The sequence below is a fragment of the Eretmochelys imbricata genome, chromosome 6, assembly GCF_965152235.1.
Source record: "Eretmochelys imbricata isolate rEreImb1 chromosome 6, rEreImb1.hap1, whole genome shotgun sequence".
Taxonomy (NCBI): Eukaryota; Metazoa; Chordata; order Testudines; family Cheloniidae; genus Eretmochelys; species Eretmochelys imbricata.
This window is the reverse complement of record NC_135577.1, coordinates 10,064,565-10,092,519: the sequence shown is the minus strand read 5'-3', so window position 1 is coordinate 10,092,519 and position 27,955 is coordinate 10,064,565. Positions and strand designations below refer to the sequence as shown.

The window sequence follows — 27,955 nt, the reverse complement described above, 5'->3', positions numbered from 1 at the left end:
TAGTCTTTGGACTTTTAAAGGCTGAGCTAGAGGGAGGAGTGGTTCTACAAATAATTATCAACCATTCTTAAAATATAATGGTTATAAATATAAACATAATTAATAAAGACAAATAATATAAATATGTAATAAAATATTATACAGTTTTTTTTAAAAAGCAAAAGCTACTTTAATACCACATTAAATTAGCACTGTTTGAAAACGGTCAAAGGATTCCACAACATTAACTTGTCCCCCTGCCCCTTGTGCAATATGTGTATTTTGTTATGCATTGAACATATAAAAATTACATTAAATAGTGGCCACAGAGGGCCTGCCTCGTTTTGAAGTTAACGGGAATGAGCCTTTGAAGAAAAGAGGAAAAGAAAATACTACATATATGCAGCGTGGCAGAGATAACACTGTTATAGAAGCCTTCATTTTTTGCCTTGTCTGACTGATTTTTAACTTCATTATTGCATTAATGTGGCCTTTTGCATTTAGTTTCCTAGTTCTCTCTCTCTTTAAAAAGTGGAGTTGGGTGGAAGCGAGAGAAACACTTCTACTGAAACCATTGGGAGTTGTTGTAAGTTCTGCACAGTTGCCACTATTAATTGCACTCTGCTTGAAATATGCAAGTGATCTGGTACCCTTGAAATGTACAGAAAGCCAGAAGATCTGGGTTCAATTCCCAGCAATGCCATATACTTCCAAAGTGGCCTTGGGCGTGTCACTTCACCTCTCTATGCCTCTGTTCCTGTTGCTAAAACTGGATTCTTTGTCCCACCCTTTGTCTGTCTTGTCATTTTAGACTGTAAGCTCTTTGCGGCCTGCGGGGTCTGTCTTTTACCATGTGTATGTAGAAATTCTGGCCTGTGGGACCTCAGTCCTGGTTGTGGCCTCTAGGCACCACAGTAATAACTTAATAGAAGGACAGTCATAGAAATAGTTAAATTGTAACAACCGTAACTTAAAACTTCTATAGCTATGCATCACTTTGATTGTAACTTATAAAGCCTTAAATGGTATGGGACCAAGTTACCCAAGGGATTGCCACTGCCGCAGCTGAGGTTGATAGATTGACTCTAGCTTGAGCTCCTCTCCCTGCTCAGTTTAAAAGGTTTCCATGAAGGCGCCTCAGTTTTGAGAATTCAGTCCTCCATTTGCTCCATCAGAGCTTGGACTTGTTAATTGTTTTGGTCTTGCTGCAAAGTCTGTCTCTTTATATGGGTGTTAGGGATGGAGGGTTCGTGGGTTAGAGATTCAGTGGGCTTGGATCTGGAGTGATGGATATAAATTTTTATAAGTATTTAGCTTCACCCTTTAAGTAAAGCCAACTACATGCATGGAAAATTAAAAGTACCTAGAATCTGAGAGAGATGCTGGGAAAAATGCATAATATTGACATGAATCCCTTGAAATTAAGAGAATCTTTCTACTATGCCTGCTTCTCAGAGCTAACAGTCACATATTAGCGTGCACTAAAGTTCACACTTATGACATGTATGTGCAACCCATCTCTAAATTTGCCAACTCTGAGTCAATAGCACTTCATGCTGTGCTTGCTGGAGTACAGTGTCCCATTCTGGATGCCGCACTTTAATAAAAATGTGATAAATTGAGGTCCAGAGGAGAGCAACAGAAATAATAAAAGGTTTAGAAAACCTGACCTACGAGGAAAGGTTTAAAAAAAAAAAAAGGGTAGGTGTGTTTAATCTTGAGAAAAGAACACTGCGAGGAGACCTGGTAACAGTCTTCAACGGTGCTAAGGGCTGTTATAAAGAGGATGGTGACGAATTGTTCTCCAAGTCCATTGAAGGTAGAACAAAAAGTAATGGGCTTAATCTTCAGCAAGGGCAATTGTGGTTTGACATTAAGGAAAACTTTCCAACTATAAGGATAGTTAAGTTCTGGACTAGGTTACCAAGGGAGGTTGTGGAATCTGTCATTGCAGGTTTTTAAGAACAGGTTGCACAAACACCTGTCAGGGATGGTCTAGGTTTACTTGTCCTGCCTCGGCGCAGGGGACTGCGCTTAATGATCTCTCAAGATTCTTTCTAGCCTTACATTTCTATGAGTCATAGATGTGAAGGCCACAAGGTCTGATTGTTGCATATTGATCAGACATGGTACAAATGATCAGTACAGGACCAAACTAATACTCTGGCTGTGCTATGCAGGAGATCTGACCAGATTATCATAATGGTCCCTTCTGCCTTAACATCTAGGAGTCACTTAATTGGTTTTTTTTTCAGATTTAGTCATGGATGTTCATTTCAACAAGGACTATTTATGTGCTAAGAATCAAGCCTATATGCTTTTTTGTATAGTTAGTCTAGATATCTTTTTTTCCAGTGAGGGAAAAGACCCCTTTACCTTCATATGACTAGAACAACAAGGGTTTTTTCCTTAAACTTTCTCTCATCACTCTCTTTTGAGCAGAATGAGGAAATTTGAGACTTTTTGGTAACTTATGAGCAAGTAAAAACAGGGTTGTAATGTTATCTCCTTAACGATAACAAGTTGTGACTGGCAAATGCTAAATGGAATGGCTTGTTCATTTTAAGTGGTTGCAGATGTACCATCTTCGCATTTATCAGAGCTCAGATTCTAAAGAGAGCCAGTTTAGGCTGATACTTAAACATGATTATCCATGTGCAGCTGGTAGCAGTGTGGGTGAGTCTCTGAATTCTGAGCCCATTCACTGCCCTTGAGATAGGGGGCTCTCTGCTGGCAGAGGTGCTGTTTTCTGGAAGAAATATGAAAACAAAACCCCAATCAGTTGCACGCCTGGGTAAATTGTTCCAATGGCTAATTACCCTCACTTTAAAATCGGGGACTTAGTTCCCATTTGAATTTGTCTAGCTTCAACTTCCAGCCAATGGATCTTGCTAAATATTTGTCTACTAGATCAAAGAGCTCATTATCAAATACTTGTTCCTTGTGCCATGTACTTATAGATTGTGATCAAATCACCCCTTAACCTTCTCTGTGTTAAGCTAAATACATTGAGCTCCTTGAGTCTCAGCCCTGGTCTACACTAGGACTTTAGGTCGAATTTAGCAGCATTAAATCGATGTAAACCTGCACCCATCCACACGATGAAGCCCTTTATTTCGACTTAAAGGGCTCTTAAAATCGATTTCCTTACTCCACCCCTGACAAGTGGATTAGTGCTTAAATCGGCCTTGCCGGCTCGAATTTGGGGTACTGTGGACACAGTTCGACGGTATTGGCCTCCGGGAGCTATCCCAGAGTGCTCCATTGTGACTGCTCTGGACAGCACTCTCAACTCAGATGCACTGGCCAGGTAGACAGGAAAAGAACCGCGAACTTTTGAATCTCATTTCCTGTTTGGCCAGCGTGGCAAGCTGCAGGTGACCATGCAGAGCTCATCAGCAGAGGTGACCATGATGGAGTCCCAGAATCGCAAAAGAGCTCCAGCATGGACCGAACGGGAGGTACGGGATCTGATCGCTGTTTGGGGAGAGGAATCCATGCTATCAGAACTCCGTTCCAGTTTTCGAAATGCCAAAACCTTTGTCAAAATCTCCCAGGGCATGAAGGACAGAGGCCATAACAGGGACCCGAAGCAGTGCCGCGTGAAACTGAAGGAGCTGAGGCTTGTGAAACTGAAGGAGCTGAGGCAAGCCTACCAGAAAACCAGAGAGGCGAACGGCCGCTCCGGGTCAGAGCCCCAAACATGCCGCTTCTATGATGAGCTGCATGCCATTTTAGGGGGTTCAGCCACCACTACCCCAGCCATGTTGTTTGACTCCTTCAATGGAGATGGAGGCAATACGGAAGCAGGTTTTGGGGACGAAGAAGATGATGATGAGGTTGTAGATAGCTCACGGCAAGCAAGCGGAGAAACTGGTTTTCCCAACAGCCAGGAACTGTTTCTCACCCTGGACCTGGAGCCAGTACCCCCCGAACCCACCCAAGGCTGCCTCCTGGACCCAGCAGGCGGAGAAGGGACCTCCAGTGAGTGTACCTTTTAAAATACTATACATGGTTTAAAAGCAAGCATGTGAAAGGATTACTTTGCCCTGGCATTCGTGGTTCTCCTGGATGTACTCCCAAAGCCTTTGCAAAAGGTTTCTGGGGAGGGCAGCCTTATTGCATCCTTCATGGTAGGACACTTTACCACTCCAGGCCAGTAACACGTACTCGGGAATCATTGTACAACAAAGCATTGCAGTGTATGTTTGCTGGCGTTCAAACAACATCCATTCTTTATCTCTCTGTGTTATCCTCAGGAGAGTGAGATATAGTTCATGGTCAACTGGTTGAAATAGAGTGCTTTTCTTCAGGGGACACTCAGAGGAGCCCATTCCTGCTGGGCTGTTTACCTGTGGCTAAACAGAAATGTTCCCCGCTGTTAGCCATGGGGCGGGGGGAAGGTTGAGGGGGGTAGCCACGCGGTGGGGGGAGGCAAAATGCGACCTTGTAACGAAATCACATGTGCTATGTATGTAATGTTAACAGCAAGGTTTACCCTGAAAGAGTGTAGCCACTGTTTTATAAAATGTGTCTTTTTAAATACCGCTGTCCCTTTTTTTTCTCCACCAGCTGCATGTGTTTCAAGGATCACAGGATCTTCTCCTTCCCAGAGGCTAGTGAAGCTTAGAAAGAAAAAAAAACGCACTCGCGATGAAATGTTCTCTGAGCTCATGCTGTCCTCCCACACTGACAGAGCACAGACGAATGCATGGAGGCAAATAATGTCAGAGTGCAGGAAAGCACAAAATGACTGGGAGGAGAGGTGGTGGGCTGAAGAGAGTAAGTGGTGGGCTGAAGACAGGGCTGAAGCTCAAATGTGGCAGCAGCGTGATGAGAGGAGGCAGGATTCAATGCTGAGGCTGCTGGAGGACCAAACCAGTACGCTCCAGTGTATGGTTGAGCTGCAGCAAAGGCAGCTGGAGCACAGACTGCCACTGCAGCCCCTCTGTAACCAACCGCCCTCCTCCCCAAGTTCCATAGCCTCCACACCCAGACGCCCAAGAACGCAGTGGGGGGGCCTCCGGCCAACCAGCCACTCCACCACAGAGGATTGCCCAAAAAAAGAAGGCTGTCATTCAATAAATTTTAAAGTTGTAAACATTTAAAGTGCTGTGTGGCATTTTCCTTCCCTCCTCCATCACCCCTCCTGGGCTACCTTGGTAGTCATCCCCCTATTTGTGTGATGAATGAATAAAGAATGCATGAATGTGAAGCAACAATGACTTTATTGCCTCTGCAAGTGGTGATTGAAGGGAGGAGGGGCGGGTGGTTAGCCCCTCTACAGGGAAGTAGAGTGAACCAAGGGGCAGGGGGTTTCATCAAGGAGAAACAAACAGAACTTTCACACCGTAGCCTGGCCAGTCATGAAACTGGTTTTCAAAGCTTCTCTGATGCGTACCGCGCCCTCCTGTGCTCTTCTAACCGCCCTGGTGTCTGGCTGCACATAAAAAGCAGCCAGGCGATTTGCCTCAACCTCCCACCCCGCCATAAATGTCTCCCCCTTACTCTCACAGATATTGTGGAGCACACAGCAAGCAGTAATAACCGTGGGAATATTGGTTTCGCTGAGGTCTAAGCGAGTCAGTAAACTGCGCCAGCGCGCCTTTAAACATCCAAATGCACATTCTACCACCATTCTGCACTTGCTCAGCCTGTAGTTGAACAGCTCCTGACTACTGTCCAGGCTGCCTGTGTACGGCTTCATGAGCCATGGCATTAAGGGGTAGGCTGGGTCCCCAAGGATACATATAGGCATTTCAACATCCCCAACGGTTATTTTCTGGTCTGGGAATAAAGTCCCTTCCTGCAGCTTTTGAAACAGACCAGAGTTCCTGAAGATGCAAGCGTTATGTACCTTTCCCGGCCATCCCACGTTGATGTTGGTGAAACGTCCCTTGTGATCCACCAGAGCTTGCAGCACTATTGAAAAGTACCCCTTGCAGTTTATGTACTCACCAGCTTGGTGCTCCAGTGCCAAGATAGGGATATGGGTTCTGTCTATGGCCTCACCACAGTTAGGGAATCCCATTGCAGCAAAGCCATCCACTATGACCCGCACATTTCCCAGGGTCACTACCCTTGATATCAGCAGATGTTTGATTGCGTGGGCTACTTGCATCACAGCAGCCCCCACAGTAGATTTGCCCACTCCAAATTGATTCCCAACTGACCGGTAGCTGTCTGGCTTTGCAAGCTTCCACAGGGCTATCGCCACTCGCTTCTCAACTGTGAGGGCTGCTCTCATCTTGGTATTCATGCGCCTCAGGGCAGGGGAAAGCAAGTCACAAAGTTCCATGAAAGTGCCCTTACGCATGCGAAAGTTTCGCAGCCACTGGGAATCGTCCTAGACCTGCAACACTATGCGGTCCCACCAGTCTGTGCTTGTTTCCCGAGCCCAGAATCGGCGTTCCACAGCATGAACCTGCCCCATTAGCACCATGATGCATGCATTGGCAGGGCCCATGCTTTCAGAGAAATCTGTGTCCATGTCCTGATCACTCACGTGACCGCGCTGACGTCGCCTCCTCGCCCGGTATCGCTTTGCCAGGTTTTGGTGCTGCATATACTGCTGGATAATGCGTGTGGTGTTTAATGTGCTCCTAATTGCCAAAGTGAGCTGAGCGGCCTCCATGCTTGCCTTGGTATGGCGTCCGCACAGAAAAAAGGCGCGGAACGATTGTCTGCCGTTGCTCTGACGGAGGGGGGGGCGACTGATGACACGGCTTACAGGGTTGGCTTGAGGGAGCTAAAATCAACAAAGGGGGTGTCTTTACATCAAGGAGTATTTCAGGCAGGACTTCACGGAGGGTTCCAATAAGAAATGGTGCACCTAAGTTATTGGTTCTTATTAGAACAATGAGGTGAGTCTGGCCTCTGATTGATACATGGCTAGATTTACCTCGCTGCACCTTCTCTGTGAGTGACTGCACTGTGACCTAGAGGAATGAGTCCCCTAGACAGGGGAGGAGGCAAATGAGTACAAAACAAATCTGGTCTATTTCTTGTTTTGATCCACTCCATCTATCTTTTACATCTTTGGCTGGCAGCAGACGGTGCAGAAGGACTGCATGCCATCCACATCTCATGGCTGCTCGGCAGAAGATGGTACAGTACGACTGCTAGCCATCCTCATCTCTTGCCTGCCCGGCAGGAGATGGTAAAATAAGACTGCTAGCCATCCTGATCTCTTGCCTGCCCGGCAGAAGATGGTACAATACGACTGCTAGCAATCCTCATCTCTTGCCTGCCCGGCAGAAGATGGTACAGTACGACTGCTAGCAATCCGTATCTCCTGCCTGCTCACCATAAGACGGTTCAATAGGACTGACTGCAGGACTAAAGAGAATGACCTGGTCAAGTCACTCCAAATTTAGTCCCTGCGCCCATGTCTGCCCAGGTGCTCCCAGCCGACGTGGCCAGGAGCACCTCACACACGAGGACGGCTACTAGTCCTATTGCACCATCTGCTGCCAGAAGGCAATGGGTTGCTGCTACTGTGTAGCAAAGCCGTACCACGTCTGCCAGCACCCAGGAGACATATGGTGACGGTTACCTGAGCGGGCTCCACGCTTGCCGTGGTATGGCATCTGCACAGGTAACTCAGGAAAAAAGGCGCGAAACGATTGTCTGCCCTTGCTTTCACGGAGGGAGGGAGGGAACGGGGGCCTGACAATAAGTACCCAGAACCACCCGCAACAATGTTTTAGCCCCATCAGAGTGCTCCATTGTGACTGCTCTGGACAGCAGTCTCAGATGCACGATTGTTTGCCATTGCTCTGACGCAGGGAGGGGCGACTGACGAAACGGCTTACAGGGTTGGCTTCAGGGAGCTAAAATCAACAAAGGGGGTGGCTTTACATCAAGGAGTATTTCAGGCAGGTCTTCACGGAGGGTTCCAATAAGAAATGGTGCACCTAAGTTATTGTTCTTATTGGAACAAGGAGGTTAGCCTGGCCTCTGATTGATACATGGCTAGATTTACCTCGCTGCACCTTCTCTGTGAGTGACTGCAGTGTGACCTAGAGGAATGAGTCCCCTAGACGGGGGAGGGAGGGAAGCAAATGAGTACAAAACAAATCTGGTCTATTTCTTGTTTTGATCCACTCCATCTATCTTTTACATCTTTGGCTGACAGCAGACGGTGCAGAAGGACTGCATGCCATCCACATCTCATGGCTGCTCGGCAGAAGATGGTACAGTACGACTGCTAGCAATCCATATCACCTGCCTGCTCACCATAAGACGGTTCAATAGGACTGACTGCAGGACTAAAGAGAATGACCTGGTCAAGTCACTCCAAATTTAGTCCCTGCGCCCATGTCTGGCCAGGAGCACCTCGGACATGATGATGACGCCTACCAGTCAGATTGTACCATCTGCTGCCACAAGGCAAGGGGTTGCTGCTACTGTGTAGCAATGCCGTACCACGTCTGCCAGCACCCAGGAGACATAGGGTGACGGTTACCTGAGTGGGCTCCATGTTTGCCGTGGTATGGCGTCTGCACAGGTAACTCAGGAAAAAGGCGCGAAACGATTGTCTGCCCTTGCTTTCACGGAGGGAGGGAGGGAAGGGGGGCCTGACGATAGTACCCAGAACCACCCGCGACAATGTTTTAGCCCCATCAGGCATTGGGATCTCAACCCAGAATTCCAATGGGCAGCAGAGACTGCGGGAACTGTGGGATAGCTACCCACAGTGCAACGCTCCGGAAGTCGACTCTAGCCTCAGTACTGTGGAAGCACTCCGCCAAGTTAATGCACTTAATGCACTTATAGCATTTTCTGTGGGGACACACACACTCAGATATATAAAACCGATTTCTAAATAACCGACTTCTATAAATTCGACCTAATTTTGTAGTGTAGACATACCCTCAGTGTAAGGCATGTTTTCTAATCCTGATGGCTCTTCTCTAAACCCTCTTGCATTAGAAATAGCTGCCTCAGTGGTGGGCAAATGATTCCTATGTACATGACTTGTAAAGCACTTTGGGACCTTTTAGGAGGAAAGATGTCTATTAACACAGGCCATTATGATTTTATAGGCTAAAGTCTGAACCCCTGCTCAGAGAATATCTTTAATAAGAATAATCTATAGTGTTCTGGAGTCTTCCACCTTCTTTTTCTGCTGTAGTGCTCAGGGATCTTGGTACGTAAAGAGTTTCCAAGTAAAAGGACTTGTTTTCTCTTTTGCTTCTTAGTGTATTATTTGGCTATTGGTTTTTAGGTTTCAGTCTTTATTGAAATATGCCATGTGCTGCTTGATCAGTTCTCAGAAGGGACTGTACTTTTGGTTAACTGTATTAGCACTAGTTCAGTCTGAGTCTGCTCAAGCATCTAGAAACCTCTATCAGGGGAAGGCCGTGTTAGTCTGAATCCAAAAAAACAACAAGGAGTCCAGTGCCGGACTTCTTGTTGTTTTTGTAGAAACCTCTAGTTCCCCATGAGCATGCTCAGAGGCATCGCATAGGCAGTAGAATAACCAATATGATAGCAATAGTCACTTCCGTACTAGCATTACTTTATCATTAGCATAATTATCCCCATACAAGCAATTTGATACCCACAGGAACATTTAGTGACTGTATATAAAATCCTGTTGTATCCATCCATCTCTTTGCTTCAAGGCATAAGATGAGCATCGATGGCAAGGCAGGAATAAATTTCCCCCATTTGGTGCACAATTGAGCAGGTGTATTATGGGAACTTTTCACCTTCCTTTGAAGCATGCAGGGTTGGCCATTGCTGAAGAGGGCATTTTGGACCAGATAGACCAGCGCTGTGAGTTTGATATGGGGTCTGTTCCTTATTGCAGTTGTACTCCCATAACCTGAGCTAGGACTATGTTATATGTAGGGCCCTTCATTTTCAGTTTTTATTTGATCTTTTTTTCCCCTAGGAATTTATCAGTGTTTATTACTACAACAAGAAGAACAGGTGAAAATCAGTGCAAAAATTACTAATTTTTCTGGGTAAATATCAGGTTTATTTTGGTGGATGGAAAGCCAGGGGGAAAAGCATGCAGTAGATTGATGAACAGAATTCAAAGCATTAATGTGATTTGCTGCAGAACTAAAACTGAACTCAAAACACAAGGCCACCTCTGAGTTTAAGAAAACAATATTTCTCCAATCCCCAACTAAAACTTTTCGTGTGAATTAAGAGTTTATTGATGTAGACTTGGAACTGTTAGCCTATAAACATTTACATTTATTATTTGGGCCACACCATTTGCAGCGTATACACTCAGTTTCATCCTTTTCTCCTGTTCTTGTTATTTTAAAAACTTTTGAACACTTCCTTGTGTTCTGAAACATATTCTGTTACAAATTTTTGTTTTCTTCCCATTTTAGTGTCAAATCTTTAAACCATTATCTAACAGCTTGAAATGTATATGTGAGATTCATCAGTATGTTCAGATGCGCACGCACTTCAGAGCTTTTGCGCATGCCTGTTTGTTGGTGTGTATCTTCCACACTAATACATAGCATTACTTCAACAGGAAGCTTTGCATATACACACAGACTAATTTATTATCCTAATATGTATATCTCATGCAATGTATTGTATTTTCATAATAAAATTTATTTTTTAATATATTTGAATGATACAAAAGTAGTGTGAAAATCAGGAAAAAAACTGAATAATACTTTTTGTAAAACCTGGGACACTTTCGGTAAAAATAGTTTTAAACTGAAAACGAAGGGGCTTAGTTATATGTAGATGGATTTCTTAAATAACTAACAGATCGGTATTTTGTATGCCTAGTGAAGTTTGCTCTGGCTCTCAAACGAGGAGCTGCGTGAAGTGAGAACCAGGACATCAAGCACTCTACAGAGGATGACACACCTATGACTAAAATTAGCTTTAAATTAGGCTCAGAAATGAAACATTTCTATTAAAGAGACAGTCAGGTTAAGCTTGTCTTAGAACTTGGGCTTGAAGTGAGGAAGGATAGGGGAGTTTCACTCATTTTGTCTTTAATTTCAGTGTGCTCAGTGCTCTAAGGTGGTAGAATCCTCTTTCTTAGATGCCTGGCTAGTGTGTCTTGCCCATGCTCAGGGTCTAACTGATCACCAGACTTGGGGTTGGGAAGGAATTTTTCCCCAGGTCAAACTGGCAGGAGCTTTGGGGTTTTTGGTTTTTTTTGCCTTCCTCTGCAGTGTGGGATGTGGGTCACCTGCTGGGATCATCTGGCAATAGCTCAACTAATCAGTTCCCTGTCATTGCAGCGGCCTGGGCATTGGTGGTACCTAGGTCTCTTCTGTTTTCTGCCTGTGGCACAAAACCGCTCCCGAGTGACTGAAATGCTTTGATCAGGCTAAAGTCATTGTGCTTAATATAAGGATATCTGGGTAAAATCTAATGGCCTGTGATATACAAGAGGTTAGACTAAATAATCTAATGACCTTCTGGCTTTATACTCTGAAATCAGTGAAATTTTTAAAACAAACATTGTCCCCTTTGCAATCCAAACATCGCAGCCTTGGGCTGAGGCATGAGAATTAAATGAAATTGACTAAACTATTTTCATTTCTTAAATTGAAAAAGTGCTAACAATATATCAAGGTCAGAAGTAAATACTAGCACAACCTTATAAAGCTTTAAAAATCAATCTGAGAAAGGAAAGTTGTGTTTTTAAATATTTTTGAACCTGACCGTGTCCCTCCAAAATATAAACTGAAAAAAAATTCAACTTTGGAGAAAATAAACTGGAAATTTTTTCTTGTTCTTTTTGTGTTGATGCCCATGTACTACATATGTGTATATATACTGTTGTGTAAACCAAATATCAGAATTTGTACTTCTGTATCCTGCCAATTTAAATACATTTTTTTAAATGTCATACTGATGTCTTTATTATATTGAATATTCTTTACATGAAGGGGAGAAAATAAACAATCCCGTTGTATTTTACAATGGTTTCTGGGTTGGAGAAGGGAAGTGGGCAGAAGCAATCTTTAATGCTGAGAGACAGTGCAGTCCAGTGGATAGGACACTGGGAGGCAGGAAACATGGATTCTGTTCCTTGGCTTTGCTACTGGCCTAGCTGTGAGGTGAGTCACTTCCCTCTCTGTGCCCCTTTCCCCTCCCACCTTCTGTCTTACATATTTAGGGTGTAAGCTTTTTGGGTAGGCACTTTCTTTCATTATGTATGCCCTAGACCTTCCCCTCCATCTGTCAAGGCAAGCTCTGAAGTTAACAAGGGGCCTTTGATTGTATGTACTTTTTACTAGAGAGGGTTCTTCTAGCCCACTGCATCCAAACAGAGCCATGGATGCAAGTGGAACCCACAACTTTTAGGACACTGGTAAAAAAATCCAGGAGATGCAGAACAGCAGTAAAGGGCAATATTAAAGCAATGAGATGAGAGAGAAGTCTTGCAAAGTTTAATTCCCAAATCTGATAGGTCCATTCACTTCCTGCAGGGGACTGCGCTTTTGCTCTCTAATGCTTACCTCGTGTCCAAACTCATGTCTACACTATGAAATTAGGTCGAATTTATAGAAGTCGTTTTTTAGAAATCGTTTTTATATATTCGAGTGTGTGTGTCCCCACAGAAAATGCTCTAAGTGCATTAAGTGCATTAACTCGGCGGAGTGCTTCCACAGTACCAAGGCTAGAGTCGATTTCCGGAGCGTTGCACTGTGGGTAGCTATCCCACAGTTCCCGCAGTCTCCGCTGCCCATTGGAATTCTGGGTTGAGATCCCAATGCCTGATGGGGCTAAAACATTGTCGTGGGTGGTTCTTGGTACATGTCGTCAGGCTCCCGTTCCCTCTCTCCCTCCATGAAAGCAGCAGCAGACAATTGTTTTGCGCCTTTTTTCTTGAGTTACCTGTGCAGATGCCAGACCACGGCAAGCATGGAGCCTGCTCAGGTAACCATCACCGTATGTCTCCTGGGTGCTGGCAGACTTGGTACTGCATTGCTACACAGCAGTAGCAACCCCTTGCCTTGTGGCAGCAGATGGTACAATAGGACGGGTAGCCGTCATCGTCATGTCCGAGGTGCTCCTGGCCACGTCGGCCAGGAGCGCCTGGGCAGACATGGGTGCAGGGACTACATTAGAAGTGACTTGACCAGGTCATTCTCTTTAGTCCTGCAGTCAGTCCTATTGAACCATTTTATGGTGAGCAGGCAGGCGATACGGATTGCTAGCAGTCCTATTGTACCATCTTCTGCTGGGCAGCCAAGAGATGAGGATGGCTAGCAGTCCTATTGTACCATCTTCTGCCAAGCAGCCATGAGATGTGGATGGCTTGCAGTCCTTCTGCACCATCTGCTGCCAGCCAAAGATGTAAAAGATAGATGGAGGGATCAAAACAAGAAATAGACCAGATTTGTTTAGTACTCATTTGCAACCCCGCTTCCCCCCCCCCCCCCCCGCGCGGGTCTAGGGGACTCATTCCTCTGGGTCACACTACAGTTACTCACAGAGAAGGTGCAGCAAGGTAAATCTAGCCATGTATCAATCAGAGGCCAGACCAACCTGCTTGTTCCAATAAGAACAATTATGTAGGTGCACCATTTCTTATTGGAACCCTCCGTGAAGTCCTGCCTGAAATACTCCTTGATGTAAAGACACCCCCTTTGTTGATTTTAATTCCCTGTAAGCCAACCCTGTAAGCCATGTCATCAGTCGCCCCTCCCTCCATCAGAGCAACGGCAGACAATCGATATGCGCCTTTTTTTCTGTGCCGACGCCATACCAAGGCAAGCATGGAGGCTGCTCAGTTCACTTTGGCAATTAGTAGCACATTAAACACCACACGCATTATCCAGCAGTATATGCAGCACCAGAACCTGGCAGAGCGATACCGGGCGAGGAGGTGACCTCAGCGCGGTCACGTGAGTGATCAGGACATGGACACAGATTTCTCTGAAAGCATGGGCCCTGCCAGTGCTTGCATCATGGTGCTAATGGGGCAGGTTCATGCTGTGGAACGCCAATTCTGGGCACAGGAAACAAGCACAGACTGGTGGGACCGCATAGTGTTGCAGGTCTAGGACGATTCCCAGTGGCTGCGAAACTTTCGCATGTGTAAGGGCACTTTCATGGAACTTTGTAACTTGCTTTCCCCTGCCCTGAAGTGCATGAATACCAAGATGAGAGCAGCCCTCACAGTTGAGAAGTGAGTGGTGATAGCCCTGTGGAAGCTTGCAAAGCCAGACAGCTACAGGTCAGTTGGGAATCAATTTGGAGTGGGCAAATCTACTGTGGGGGCTGCTGTGACGCAAGTAGCTCACGCAATCAAAGATCTGCTGATATCAAGGGTAGTGACCCTGGGAAATGTGCGGGTCATAGTGGATGGCTTTGCTGCAATGGGATTCCCTAACTGTGGTGAGGCCATAGACAGAACCCATATCCCTATCTTGGCACTGGAGCACCAAGCTGGTGAGTACATAAACCGCAAGGGGTACTTTTCAATAGTGCTGCAAGCTCTGATGGATCACAAGGGACGTTTCACCAACATCAACGTGGGATGGCCAGGAAAGGTACATGACGCTCGCACCTTCAGGAACTCTGGTCTGTTTCAAAAGCTGCAGGAAGGGACTTTATTCCCAGACCAGAAAATAACCCGTTACAGATGTTGAAATGCCTATAGTTCTCCTTGGGGACCCAGCCTACCCCTTAATGCCATGGCTCATGAAGCCGTACACAGGCAGCCTGGACAGTAGTCAGGAGCTGTTCAACTACAGGCTGAGCAAGTGCAGAATGGTGGTAGAATGTGCATTTGGATGTTTAAAGGCGTGCTGGCGCAGTTTACTGACTCGCTTAGACCTCAGCGAAACCAATATTCCCACGGTTATTACTGCTTGTTGTGCGCTCCACAATATCTGTGAGAGTAAGGGGGAGACGTTTATGGTGGGGTGGGAGGTTGAGGCAAATCACCTGGCTGCTGGTTACGCGCAGCCAGACACTAGGGTGGTTAGAAGAGCACAGGAGGGCGCGGTACGCATCAGAGAAGCTTTGAAAACCAGTTTCATGACTGGCCAGGCTACGGTGTGAAAGTTCTGTTTGTTTCTCCTTGATGAACCCCCCCACCCCTTGGTTCACTCTACTTCCCTGTAAGTTAACCACCCTCTCCTCCCCACTTCGATCACTGCTTGCAGAGGCTATAAAGTCATTGTTGCTTCACATTCATGCATTCTTTATTCATTCATCACACAAATAGGGAGATGACTACCAAGGTAGCCCAGGAGGGGTGGTGGAGGAGAGAAGCACCAGGAGGGGTGGTGGAGGAGGGAAGGACAAAGCCACACAGCACTTTAAAAGTTTACAACTTTAAAATTTATTGAATGCCAGCCTTCTGTTTTTTGGGCAATCCTCTGTGGTGGAGTGTCTGGTTGGCCGGAGGCCCCCCCCACCACATTCTTGCGCGTTTGGGTGAGGAGGCTATGGAACTTGGGGAGGAGGGCGGTTGGTTACACAGTGGCTGTAGTGGCATCTGTGCTCCAGCTGCCTTTGCTGCAGCTCAACCATACGCTGGACCATATTGGTTTGATCCTCCCGCAGCCTCAGCATTGAATCCTGCCTCCTCTCATCACGCTGCCGCCACATTTGAGTTTCAGCCCTGTCTTCAGCCCACCACCTCTCCTCCCGGTCATTTTGTGCTTTCATAGAATCATAGAATATCAGGGTTGGAAGGGACCCCTGAAGGTCATCTAGTCCAACCCCCTGCTCGAAGCAGGACCAATTCCCAGTTAAATCATCCCAGCCAGGGCTTTGTCAAGCCTGACCTTACAAACCTCTAAGGAAGGAGATTCTACCACCTCCCTAGGTAACGCATTCCAGTGTTTCACCACCCTCTTAGTGAAAAAGTTTTTCCTAATATCCAATCTAAACCTCCCCCACTGCAACTTGAGACCATTACTCCTCGTTCTGTCATCTGCTACCATTGAGAACAGTCTAGAGCCATCCTCTTTGGAACCCCCTTTCAGGTAGTTGAAAGCAGCTATCAAATCCCCCCTCATTCTTCTCTTCTGCAGGCTAAACAATCCCAGCTCCCTCAGCCTCTCCCCATAAGTCATGTGTTCTAGACCCCTAATCATTTTTGTTGCCCTTCGCTGGACTCTCTCCAATTTATCCACATCCTTCTTGTAGTGTGGGGCCCAAAACTGGACACAGTACTCCAGATGAGGCCTCACCAATGTCGAATAGAGGGGAACGATCACGTCCCTCGATCTGCTCGCTATGCCCCTACTTATACATCCCAAAATGCCATTGGCCTTCTTGGCAACAAGGGCACACTGCTGACTCATATCCAGCTTCTCGTCCACTGTCACCCCTAGGTCCTTTTCCGCAGAACTGCTGCCTAGCCATTCGGTCCCTAGTCTGTAGCGGTGCATTGGATTCTTCCGTCCTAAGTGCAGGACCCTGCACTTATCCTTATTGAACCTCATCAGATTTCTTTTGGCCCAATCCTCCAATTTGTCTAGGTCCTTCTGTATCCTATCCCTCCCCTCCAGCGTATCTACCACTCCTCCCAGTTTAGTATCATCCGTAAATTTGCTGAGAGTGCAATCCACACCATCCTCCAGATCATTTATGAAGATATTGAACAAAACTGGCCCCAGGACCAACCCTTGGGGCACTCCACTTGAGACCGGCTGCCAACTAGACATGGAGCCATTGATCACTACCCGTTGAGCCCGACAATCTAGCCAGCTTTCTACCCACCTTATAGTGCATTCATCCAGCCCATACTTCCTTAACTTGCTGACAAGAATACTGTGGGAGACCGTGTCAAAAGCTTTGCTAAAGTCAAGAAACAATACATCCACTGCTTTCCCTTCATCCACGGAACCAGTAATCTCATCATAAAAGGCGATTAGATTAGTCAGGCATGACCTTCCCTTGGTGAATCCATGCTGGCTGTTCCTGATCACTTTCCTCTCATGCAAGTACTTCAAGATTGATTCTTTGAGGACCTGCTCCATGATTTTTCCAGGGACTGAGGTGAGGCTGACTGGCCTGTAGTTCCCAGGATCCTCCTTCTTTCCTTTTTTAAAGATTGGCACTACATTAGCCTTTTTCCAGTCATCCGGGACTTCCCCGGTTCGCCACAAGTTTTTAAAGATAATGGCCAATGGCTCTGCAATCACATCCGCCAATTCCTTCAGCACTCTCGGATGCAACTCGTCCGGCCCCATGGACTTGTGCACGTCCAGCTTTTCTAAATAGTCCCTAACCACCTCTATCTCCACAGAGGGCTGGCCATCTCTTCCCCATTTTGTGATGCCCAGCGCAGCAGTCTGGGCACTTTCCTGCACTCTGACATTATTTGCCTCCACGCATTCATCTGTGCTCTGTCAGTGTGGGAGGACAGCATGAGCTCAGAGAACATTTCATCGCGAGTGCGTTTTTTTTTTCTTTCTAATCTTCGCTAGCCTCTGGGAAGGGGAAGATCCTGTGATCATTGAAACACATGCAGCTGGTGGAGGGAAAAAAAAGGGACAGCGGTATTTAAAAAGACACATTTTTTAAAACAGTGGCTACACTCTTTCAGGGTAAACCTTGCTGTTAACATTACATACATAGCACATGTGCTTTCGTTACAAGGTCGCATTTTGCCTCCCCCCATCGCGTGGCTACCCCCTCAACCCTCCCCCCTCCCCGTGGCTAACAGTGGGGAACATTTCTGTTCAGCCACAGGCAAACAGCCCAGCAGGAATGGGCACCTCTGAGTGTCCCCTGAAGAAAAGCACCCTATTTCAACGAGATGACCATGAATGATATCACTCTCCTGAGGATAACACAGAGAGATAAAGAACAGATGTTGTTTAAACGCCATCAAACATACACTGCAATGCTTTGTTGTACAATGATTCCCAAGTACGTGCTACTGTCCTGGAGCGGTAAAGTGTCCTACCATGGAGGATGCAATAAGGCTGCCCTCCCCAGAAACCTTTTGCAAAGGCTTTGGGAGTACATCCAGGAGAGCCATGAATGCCAGGGCAAATTAATCCTTTCACATGCTTGCTTTTAAACCATGTATAGTATTTTAAAAGGTACACTCACTGGAGGTCCCTTCTCCGCTTGGCGGGTCCGGGAGGCAGCCTTGGGTGGGTTCGGGGGGTACTGGCTTCAGGTCCAGGGTGAGAAACAGTTCCTGGCTGTCGGGAAAACTGGTTTCTCAGCTTGCTTGCTGTGAGCTATCTACAACCTCATCATCATCATCATCATCATCTTCGTCCCCAAAACCTGCTTCCGTATTGCCTCCATCTCCACTGAAGGAGTCAAACAACACGGCTGGGGTAGTGGTGGCTGAACCCCCTAAAATGGCATGCAGCTCATCATAGAAGCGGCATGTTTGGGGCTCTGACCCAGAGCTGCCGTTCGCCTCTCTGGTTTTCCGGTAGGCTTGCCTCAGCTCCTTAAGTTTCAAGCGGCACTGCTTCGGGTCCCTGTTATTGCCTCAGTCCTTCATGCCCTGGGAGATTTTGACAAATGTTTTGGCATTTCGAAAACTGGAACGGAGTTCTGATAGCATGGATTCCTCTCCCCATACAGCGATCAGATCCCGTATCTCCCGTTCAGTCCATGCTGGAGCTCTTTTGCAATTCTGGGACTCCATCATGGTCACCTCTGCTGATGAGCTCTGCATGGTCACCTGCAGCTTGCCACGCTGGCCAAACAGGAAATGAGATTCAAAAGTTCGCGGTTCTTTTCCTGTCTACCTGGCCACTGCATCTGAGTTGAGAGTGCTGTCCAGAGCGGTCACAATGGAGCACTCTGGGATAGCTCCTGGAGACGAATACCGTCGAATTGTGTCCACAGTACCCCAAATTCGACCCGGCAAGGCCAATTTAAGCGCTAATCCACTTGTCAGGGGTGGAGTAAGAAAATCGATTTTAAGAGCCCTTTAAGTCGAAATAAAGGGCTTCATCGTGTGGATGGGTGCAGGTTTACATCAATTTAACGCTGCTAAATTCAACCTAAAGTCCTAGTGTAGACCAGGGCTTAGTAACTAACTCTTCTGATCATGGAACAACAAATTCATCAACGTTGTTAGAGATAACAAAGGGATACAGGCAAATTCCCCTCCCAGGTGAGTCCAAAGAGAGCTGCTCTTGCCCCGTCCCTTGTGTTCTCTTCACCTTTATGTTGTTCAGATTGCATGGAGCTCCATCTACCTTTCAGTGGCCTGTCTTTCAGTATCATCATCCTCAGTAGGTGGCTGCGTGACTAGGTGATTTGTTTATCTCTAGAGCTGGTTGGAGACTGTAGCTGTCTTGTCATTGTTGGAGGCAGAGCTGGGCAAAATTTTTCAGATGAATAGTTTATTTGCCAAAATATATAGTTTCAGCCTAAGCCCTGGTCTACACTAGGACTTTAGGTCGAATTTAGCAGCGTTAGATCGATGTAAACCTGCACCCGTCCACACGATGAAGCCCTTTATTTCGACTTAAAGGGCTCTTAAAATCGATTTCCTTACTCCACCCCTGACAAGTGGATTAGCGCTTAAATTGGCCTTGCCAGGTCGAATTTGGGGTACTGTGGACACAATTCGACAGTATTGGCCTCCGGGAGCTATCCCAGAGTGCTCCATTGTGACTGCTCTGGACAGCACTCTCAACTCAGATGCATGATTGTTTGCCGTTGCTCTGATGCAGGGAAGGGCGACTGACGAAACGGCTTACAGGGTTGGCTTGCAGGGAGTTAAAATCAACAAAGGGGGTGGCTTTACATCAAGGAGTATTTCAGGCAGGACTTCACGGAGGGTTCCAATAAGAAATGGTGCACCTAAGTTATTGTTCTTATTGGAACAAGGAGGTTAGCCTGGCCTCTGATTGATACATGGGTAGATTTACCTCGCTGCACCTTCTCTGTGAGTGACTGCAGTGTGACCTAGAGGAATGAGTCCCCTAGACGGGGGGCGGGGGTGGAAGCAAATGAGTACAAAACAAATCTGGTCTATTTCTTGTTTTGATCCACTCCATCTATCTTTTACATCTTTGGCTGGCAGCAGACGGTGCAGAAGGACTGCATGCCATCCACATCTCATGGCTGCTCGGCAGAAGATGGTACAATAGGACTGCTAGCAATCCGTATCACCTGCCTGCTCACCATAAGATGGTTCAATAGGACTGACTGTAGGACTAAAGAGAATGACCTGGTCAAGTCACTCCAAATTTAGTCCCTGCGCCCACGTCTGCCCAGGCGCTCCTGATCGACCTCACAGAGGCGACCAGGAGCACCTCGGACATGACGATGATGGCTACCAGTCCTATTGCACCGTCTGCTGCCACAAGGCAATGGGTTGCTGCTGCTGTGTAGCAATGCAGTACCACGTCTGCCAGCACCCAGGAGACATACGGTGACAGTGAGCTGAGCGGGCTCCATGCTTGCCGTGGTATGGCGTCTGCACAGGTAACTCAGGAAAAAAGGCGCGAAACGATTGTCTGCCGTTGCTTTCATGGAGGAAGGGAGGGAACGGGGGCCTGACGATATGTACCCAGAACCACCCGCGACAATGTTTTAGCCCCATCAGGCATTGGGATCTCAACCCAGAATTCCAATGGGCAGCGGAGACTGCGGGAACTGTGGGATAGCTACCCACAGTGCAACGCTCCGGAAGTCGACTCTAGCCTCGGTACTGTGGAAGCACTCCGCCGAGTTAATGCACTTAATGCACTTAGAGCATTTTCTGTGGGGACACACACACTCGAATATATAAAACCGATTTCTAAAAAAACGACTTCTATAAATTCGACCTAATTTTGTAGTGTAGACATACCCTTAGTCCCTTTGGTGTTGTTCTGTAAAGATAGCCAGCTGAACCCCCAGAATCTGATTGCACCTTTCCACCATCCCATCAGAAGGAGACCCCTTTGGACCCAGCAGGGCTGACTGCAGCGTTGGCTGTATCTCAGGATAACACATTGCCAAGAAAGCTCCAGTTCTCATTCCCATGGGAATGTTTAAAGACCTGATGTGAAAGGGGGAAAGGAAATTAAGTCACAGGACAATGCAACAAATGCAGTGAGTGTTAATGCCACTTACTGGTACAGATAGGGTAAGGCAAGTGGTTATTGCTAATTTTCATGCCCTTGTAACATTTGTCACCACTATGCTGTACATATGGAGCAAGGACAGAGTTCAGGGAGGCAGTGGAGATAGAACAATGCTCCTCATGCCCTAAAAACTGAGCTTACCCACTCACCTGGACTAAAGGAGAATCTCGAGCAGTACAGGGCATATGACAAGTACAGTACTTCTGATTCCCTCCATTAGAGGGCATTAATAACACATTCACACAGCCCAGTTCATTATAACACCATGGGAAAAAGTAGTATTTTTTTTAATGATTTCAAATCAATAAGTTCATAAACATGTAATTTTAGATGGGGCTTTACAAATAATTAACTGGGAAATTATTGGGAAGGGGCTGAGGTGGAGAGGAGCAGAAAATGATTCTCTGCTGCTTTAGAGTGGTGTCATACACATCTGCACAGAGTGAGTGTTAAAATGTCACCGAATCGGCATGGAAACATTATGTACTCACTGTAGAGCTCTAGGACAGAGGCCGTTGTCTTCTGGCATGTGGCTTCTGATGGCACACTGATGGTTTCTCATATGTGTATATAGAGACTGCACATATTACATTGTATTAAGCATGGGACTAGATTGTAACAGTAAGACTAAAAGCCTTTATGTATGTGGAACCTTTATACAAGTTACATTGAAACTACTGTATTTCCTGTATGTGATAGCTATTCTATGTAGTCTGTCTTATTTTTGCACCGCTTTATTTATATGATTCTTTAAATGTAATTCTATTGCATTTTACTATGTTCTGTGTATTCTTTCTTGCTTTATTAAATACATTGTAACCACTTATTTCCTTTAAACAGATAATTCTTTTGTTTTCAAAGAATTATTGCTTGTGTGTCCATCCTTGAGCAGGAGGTTGTATCTGTGTCCTTTCAGGGGTTAGCAAGATTAGCTTGCTCTGGGGAGCCCTCTGAAGGTCAGACACAAGCCCCCTGGTAACACCCTGGCAATTCCTTTAAGGTGGACCACAATCTTGTTACCCTTTTGTTAAATTAGACACATTTGTAGGTAACATAAGTTGCATCTAAATTTTAGGGTAACAAAGTAGTCACTCTGTCATGGCAGCATTAACCAGAGACATCAAGCGCATCAAGCCACTATCAAGATGATTAAGAGAGCAGTCCATAAGCAGCTGGCATATGGTTTGTTCTTAAGCTCCAGGTAGGTAGGATGGCAAGCTTGTAGTGTTTGGGAATGTCTGCTTATGAGATGTGGCTCTTTTTAGAAACCCAGAAGAGGAAGGGGCCCTGCCCCGGGGGGGGGAAGGGGGGGTGTCATGTGGAAGAGAAGCCAAGAAGGGGTGCCAGTAAGTCCCTGTAAAATAAAGTTTGTTCTTGTTTACATTGAAACCTGAGTGATCTTCAAGTTATTGGGATATCACCAAGCTCAAGAAGCCCCCATGGTAAAGATCATAGAATCATAGAATCATAGAATATCAGGGTTGGAAGGGACCCCTGAAGGTCATCTAGTCCAACCCCCTGCTCGAAGCAGGACAAATTCCCAGTTAAATCATCCCAGCCAGGGCTTTGTCAAGCCTGACCTTAACCTCTAAGGAAGGAGATTCTACCACCTCCCTAGGTAACGCATTCCAGTGTTTCACCACCCTCTTAGTGAAAAAGTTTTTCCTAATATCCAATCTAAACCTCCCCCACTGCAACTTGAGACCATTACTCCTCGTTCTGTCATCTGCTACCATTGAGAACAGTCTAGAGCCATCCTCTTTGGAACCCCCTTTCAGGTAGTTGAAAGCAGCTATCAAATCCCCCCTCATTCTTCTCTTCTGCAGGCTAAACAATCCCAGCTCCCTCTGCTCGCTATGCCCCTACTTATACATCCCAAAATGCCATTGGCCTTCTTGGCAACAAGGGCACACTGCTGACTCATATCCAGCTTCTCGTCCACTGTCACCCCTAGGTCCTTTTCCGCAGAACTGCTGCCTAGCCATTCGGTCCCTAGTCTGTAGCGGTGCATTGGATTCTTCCATCCTAAGTGCAGGACCCTGCACTTATCCTTATTGAACCTCATCAGATTTCTTTTGGCCCAATCCTCCAATTTGTCTAGGTCCTTCTGTATCCTATCCCTGCCCTCCGGTGTATCTACCACTCCTCCCAGTTTAGTATCATCCGCAAATTTGCTGAGAGTGCAATCCACACCATCCTCCAGATCATTTATGAAGATATTGAACAAAACCGGCCCCAGGACCGACCCTTGGGGCACTCCACTTGAGACCGGCTGCCAACTAGACATGGAGCCATTGATCACTACCCGTTGAGCCCGACAATCTAGCCAGCTTTAACCCACCTTATAGTGCATTCATCCAGCCCATACTTCCTTAACTTGCTGACAAGAATACTGTGGGAGACCGTGTCAAAAGCTTTGCTAAAGTCAAGAAACAATACATCCACTGCTTTCCCTTCATCCACAGAACCAGTAATCTCATCATAAAAGGCGATTAGATTAGTCAGGCATGACCTTCCCTTGGTGAATCCATGCTGGCTGTTCCTGATCACTTTCCTCTCATGCAAGTACTTCAGGATTGATTCTTTGAGGACCTGCTCCATGATTTTTCCAGGGACTGAGGTGAGGCTGACTGGCCTGTAGTTCCCAGGATCCTCCTTCTTCCCTTTTTTAAAGATTGGCACTACATTAGCCTTTTTCCAGTCATCCGGGACTTCCCCGGTTCGCCACGAGTTTTCAAAGATAATGGCCAATGGCTCTGCAATCACATCCGCCAATTCCTTCAGCACTCTCGGATGCAACTCATCCGGCCCCATTGACTTGTGCACGTCCAGTTTTTCTAAATAGTCCCTAACCACCTCTATCTCCACAGAGGGCTGGCCATCTCTTCCCCATTTTGTGATGCCCAGCGCAGCAGTCTGGGAGCTGACCTTGTTAGTGAAAACAGAGGCAAAAAAAGCATTGAGTACATTAGCTTTTTCCACATCCTCTGTCACTAGGTTGCCTCCCTCATTCAGTAAGGGGCCCACACTTTCCTTGGCTTTCTTCTTGTTGCCAACATACCTGAAAAAACCCTTCTTGTTACTCTTGACATCTCTCGCTAGCTGCAGCTCCAGGTGCGATTTGGCCCTCCTGATTTCATTCCTACATGCCCGAGCAATATTTTTATACTCTTCCCTGGTCATATGTCCAACCTTCCACTTCTTGTAAGCTTCTTTTTTATGTTTAAGATCCGCTAGGATTTCACCATTAAGCCAAGCTGGTCGCCTGCCATATTTACTATTCTTTCGACTCTATGATTCTATGATTCCCCCTCCCTCTCAGGCGAGGGAGAGGCAGCGCATTCAGGGGAGCAGGCGGAGCGGAGGTGAGCAAGGGTGGGGGGGAAATGCGGAAGTACAGGAAGTAACGGGGGGGGTAGAGGACCCTCTCCCTGCCCCAGCTCACCTCCGCTCCACCACCGCCGCCTCCCCCGAGCACGCCGCCACTCGGCTTCTCCACCCTCTCTCCCAGGCTTGCTGCGCCAAACAGCTGTTTCGCGTGCGGCAAGCCTGGGAGGGACGGGGAGAAGCGGAGCGGCGGCAGCGCGCTCAGGGGAGCAGGTGGAGGTGGAGCGGAGGCGAGCTGGGGCGGCAGCGGCACGTTCCTGGGGCGGCATGGCCGGCTCCAGAAAGCCACCCCTAGAAATGTGCCACCCCAAGCACCTGCTTGTTTTGCTGGTGCCTAGAGCTGGCCCTGGCCCCAAGGAGTCACCCCGCCTGCACCTGTGCAGAACGTGGGGAAATCTCCAGCCGCCTTCCCACCTCGTGGGGGCGGGGCCAGGCACATGACGGGGTTGTCATGGTGATCGAGCCCCTCTCCCCACATTGGCTGCGCTCCTTGAAGGAAGCCAAACTACCTCCCTGCCCCGTGCTCTCCCCAACTCAGCAACCGCCGCGAAGCCTGCAGCCAATCAGCTTTTGAGGACGGCCCAATGACGAGGAGGACTCGCCCCATCTTCTTCCCCCCGCTCCATGTCCCAGCGGCCAATGAGACGTGAATCCCGCCCCTCCCCCATGGCGGGAACCATGTGACTGTCCGCTGGCCTCGTGACCTGCGCAGCTGAGACCCAGTGAGAGGCTCGAGCAGCCTCCGGGGGACTGGCCGGGAAGGGGGATAGATGGGGAGAGGATCCCATGGGGGCAGGTCCTAGATCAGTGGTTTCCAGCTAGGGGCGCCGCTTGTTCAGGGAAATGGGGGCTTCGGGAAGCGATGGCCAGCACATCCCTCGGCCCACGCCGCTTCCTGCAGCTCCTATTGGCCTGGAGCGGTGATCCACGGCCACTGGGAGCCGCGATCTTCCGAACCTGCGGACGCAGCAGGTAAACAAACTGGCCCAGCCCGCCAGGGGCTTTCCCTGAACAAGCAGCACCCCTAGTTTGGGAACCACTGTCCTAGATGGAGGCTGTGAGAGGGATGGATCCTGTGGGGACCAGGAGAGAGGGCAGGACCCTGTCGGGGGGGTGGGAGGGGGAAGATCCTGTGAGGACTAGGAGAGACGGCAGGACCCTGGGGGAGATGGGAGGGCTGAGCAGGGGAGGGCTGTATAGGGATCAGGAGGGGGAGGCCCCCATGGGGGAATGGGGGGGGTTTGGATCTCATGAGTCGGGGAGGACCTCTCAGGGAGGGTCAAATGGGTAAATGAACCAAAAATCTCTTTTGCAGAGAAAACAAAGAATCCCTCTCACCTAGTCAGCTCCTCCTTCCCTTTCCCCGTGATATCTGCCTGCCCCACCACACTGTTGTGTGGTCAGTACTGAGTGTGACCTGTTGCCCCAGCCAGGTGGGACGGACGATCCATGGGCATTTCCAAAGAGGACAGGTTTCAGAGCGGTAGCCGTGTTTCCAAAAACTTGTGTGCAATGGTGCACTGTTTCCATACTCATTCTGCTGAGTGTCACGGATGCAGGGGTGGTGATGAGGTGGGAGGATGAAGGACAAAGCAGATGGGACGTGAATAGGGATTGTCCGTACTCTCTCTCAGCTGTCTCCTAACACTGAAATCTCTTGACTCTTTAGTTTATTATTCCCGCTCCTGAGCCAGCATGAGTGCCAGGAAGCCACCCATCGGCAGGAGTCCAGCCAGTGCCCCCCAGAAATATACCATCCCATATTACTTTCTGGTAATTCACTCTAAATCAGATTTCCTCATATGATGTATTATTATTTTACTAGCACTGTGGTAGCACATAGGAGCTCCAATCATGGTCCAGGACCTTACTGTGATAGGTGCTGTCTGCACACATAATGTAAGCCAGTTCCTGTCCCAAACCCGTTAAAGCAGTGGTTCTCAAACTTTTCCTGTCATGCCCCCATAATGGAATCTGTCTGTACACCACTCCACTATTGCAGAGTCGGCTCAGCGGAGGAGCCTGGGCTGAAGGTGGAGCTGGGGGCAGAACTGGGGAAGAGGGAGGAGCTGGGGCTAGCGGTGGAGCTGGCTGCAGGGCAGAGAGGGAATGAGGGCAGAGCTGGGCTAGGGGCGGAGTGGGGCTGGGTGGCCACACAGCAGGGTCCTGGAGAGGAGAGAAGTAGCGGGGGAGTGGGAACTGGGGACAGGAGCAAGTTGAGGCTTGCAGGGCTGCTGTGTGCCTCTCCCCAGCCGGAGCTCCTGCTGCCAGCAGGGGGAAGAAAGGGCTCCTTCCCCTGGAGCTCCCGTGACACCCGCCAGCAGGGGGAAGAAAGGGCTTCTTCCCCCGGAGCTCCCGTGCCGCCCGCCAGCAGGGAGAGGGCTGGGGGGAGTCCTCTGGCTATGGGAACATTATGTACTCACTGTAGAGCTCGAGGACAGAGGCTGTTGTCTTCTGGCATATGGCCCCAGCCCCCGGGCAGCCTCCTGCACCCAAACTTCTCATTCCCAGCCCAACCCCAGAGCCTGCACCCCGAGCAAGAGCCTCACCCCCTCCTGCATCCCAACCCTCTGTCCCAGCCCTGAGCCCTCTCCTGCACCGTGAACCCCTCATCCCTGGCCCCACCTGGCAGGCCTCACCCCTGCACCCCACCCTCTGCCCTACCCTGGGTCACCTCCCACACTCTGAACCCATCGACCCCACCCCATGTGGCTCTCACATTGAAGGTTTTTTGCCAAAGTGGCCCCCACTTCAAAAATAGTGAAGAGCACTGACGTAGGGCTACAAAAGGGAAACTGCAGCTGTTGTTCATTCACACTGGTTTGTGTTGTTGTTGTTGTTGTTGTTCAGCAAGAGAATGTGCAGGGTTCAAACCCCCTCACGCCAAACAGGATGAGATCGAACACTGGTGCAGTGCTCTGAAGGACATTGGCAATACGCTGATGTCTACTGAAAAACCTGGAACCCGAGACCCTGAATCCGATGACAGTGAGGATAGAAAATTCACTATTAACTTAGGTAAAAATGGAGTGAAGTATGTGGTGAAAGGCAAAGCCAGTGACAGTATTTACAGGGCCCTGATGGCTCTGAAACGTATCCGGACTCACATCGAGAAGCAGCAGGGCAAGAAGACGTATCTGCAGGGGAAGAGGCAGATTAAGGGGTTTGTGAAGTTGGGAATGCCCCTCAAGTGCCTTCCTCAGAAGTCCCACTTTGCAATGAAGTTTTATAAAGTGAAGAGAGACCAGAAAGGTGGTGAGCAAGGATACCGCCAGCTCGACAGCACAAGGACTGAAGGCATTGTATTTTATATCACTTCCACTGGAAAGAAAGGGCCTGATGGGGTGCAAATTCAAAAAATAATGTTGTGCCAGGAGCTTACAAAAGAGTGCTGCAAGATATGCGTCTTTGCCCCAAAAGGGGAGACCATCAAGACTGCTCTGAGCAAGGATGGACGGTTTTTGCCCCTCTTGGAGGAAGAGGAGTGGTATCTAGTGGAGAACAGCGAAACATTCCACTATAGTCACAATTTTGTCAATGACTTAGACAATCAGTCATCTGAGTGA

At 47.9% G+C, this 27,955-nt stretch overlaps 1 protein-coding gene across 1 annotated transcript; it reads left to right on the top strand.

Moving 5' to 3' along the window:
* Positions 1–27,955, top strand: LOC144266078 (uncharacterized). The gene is made up of 3 exons (XM_077819232.1): positions 1–3,963; positions 4,552–5,052; positions 27,240–27,955. The coding sequence occupies exons 1-3, from the start codon at positions 3,363–3,365 to the stop codon at positions 27,953–27,955; spliced, it is 1,818 nt and encodes a 605-aa protein (XP_077675358.1). The 5' UTR covers positions 1–3,362.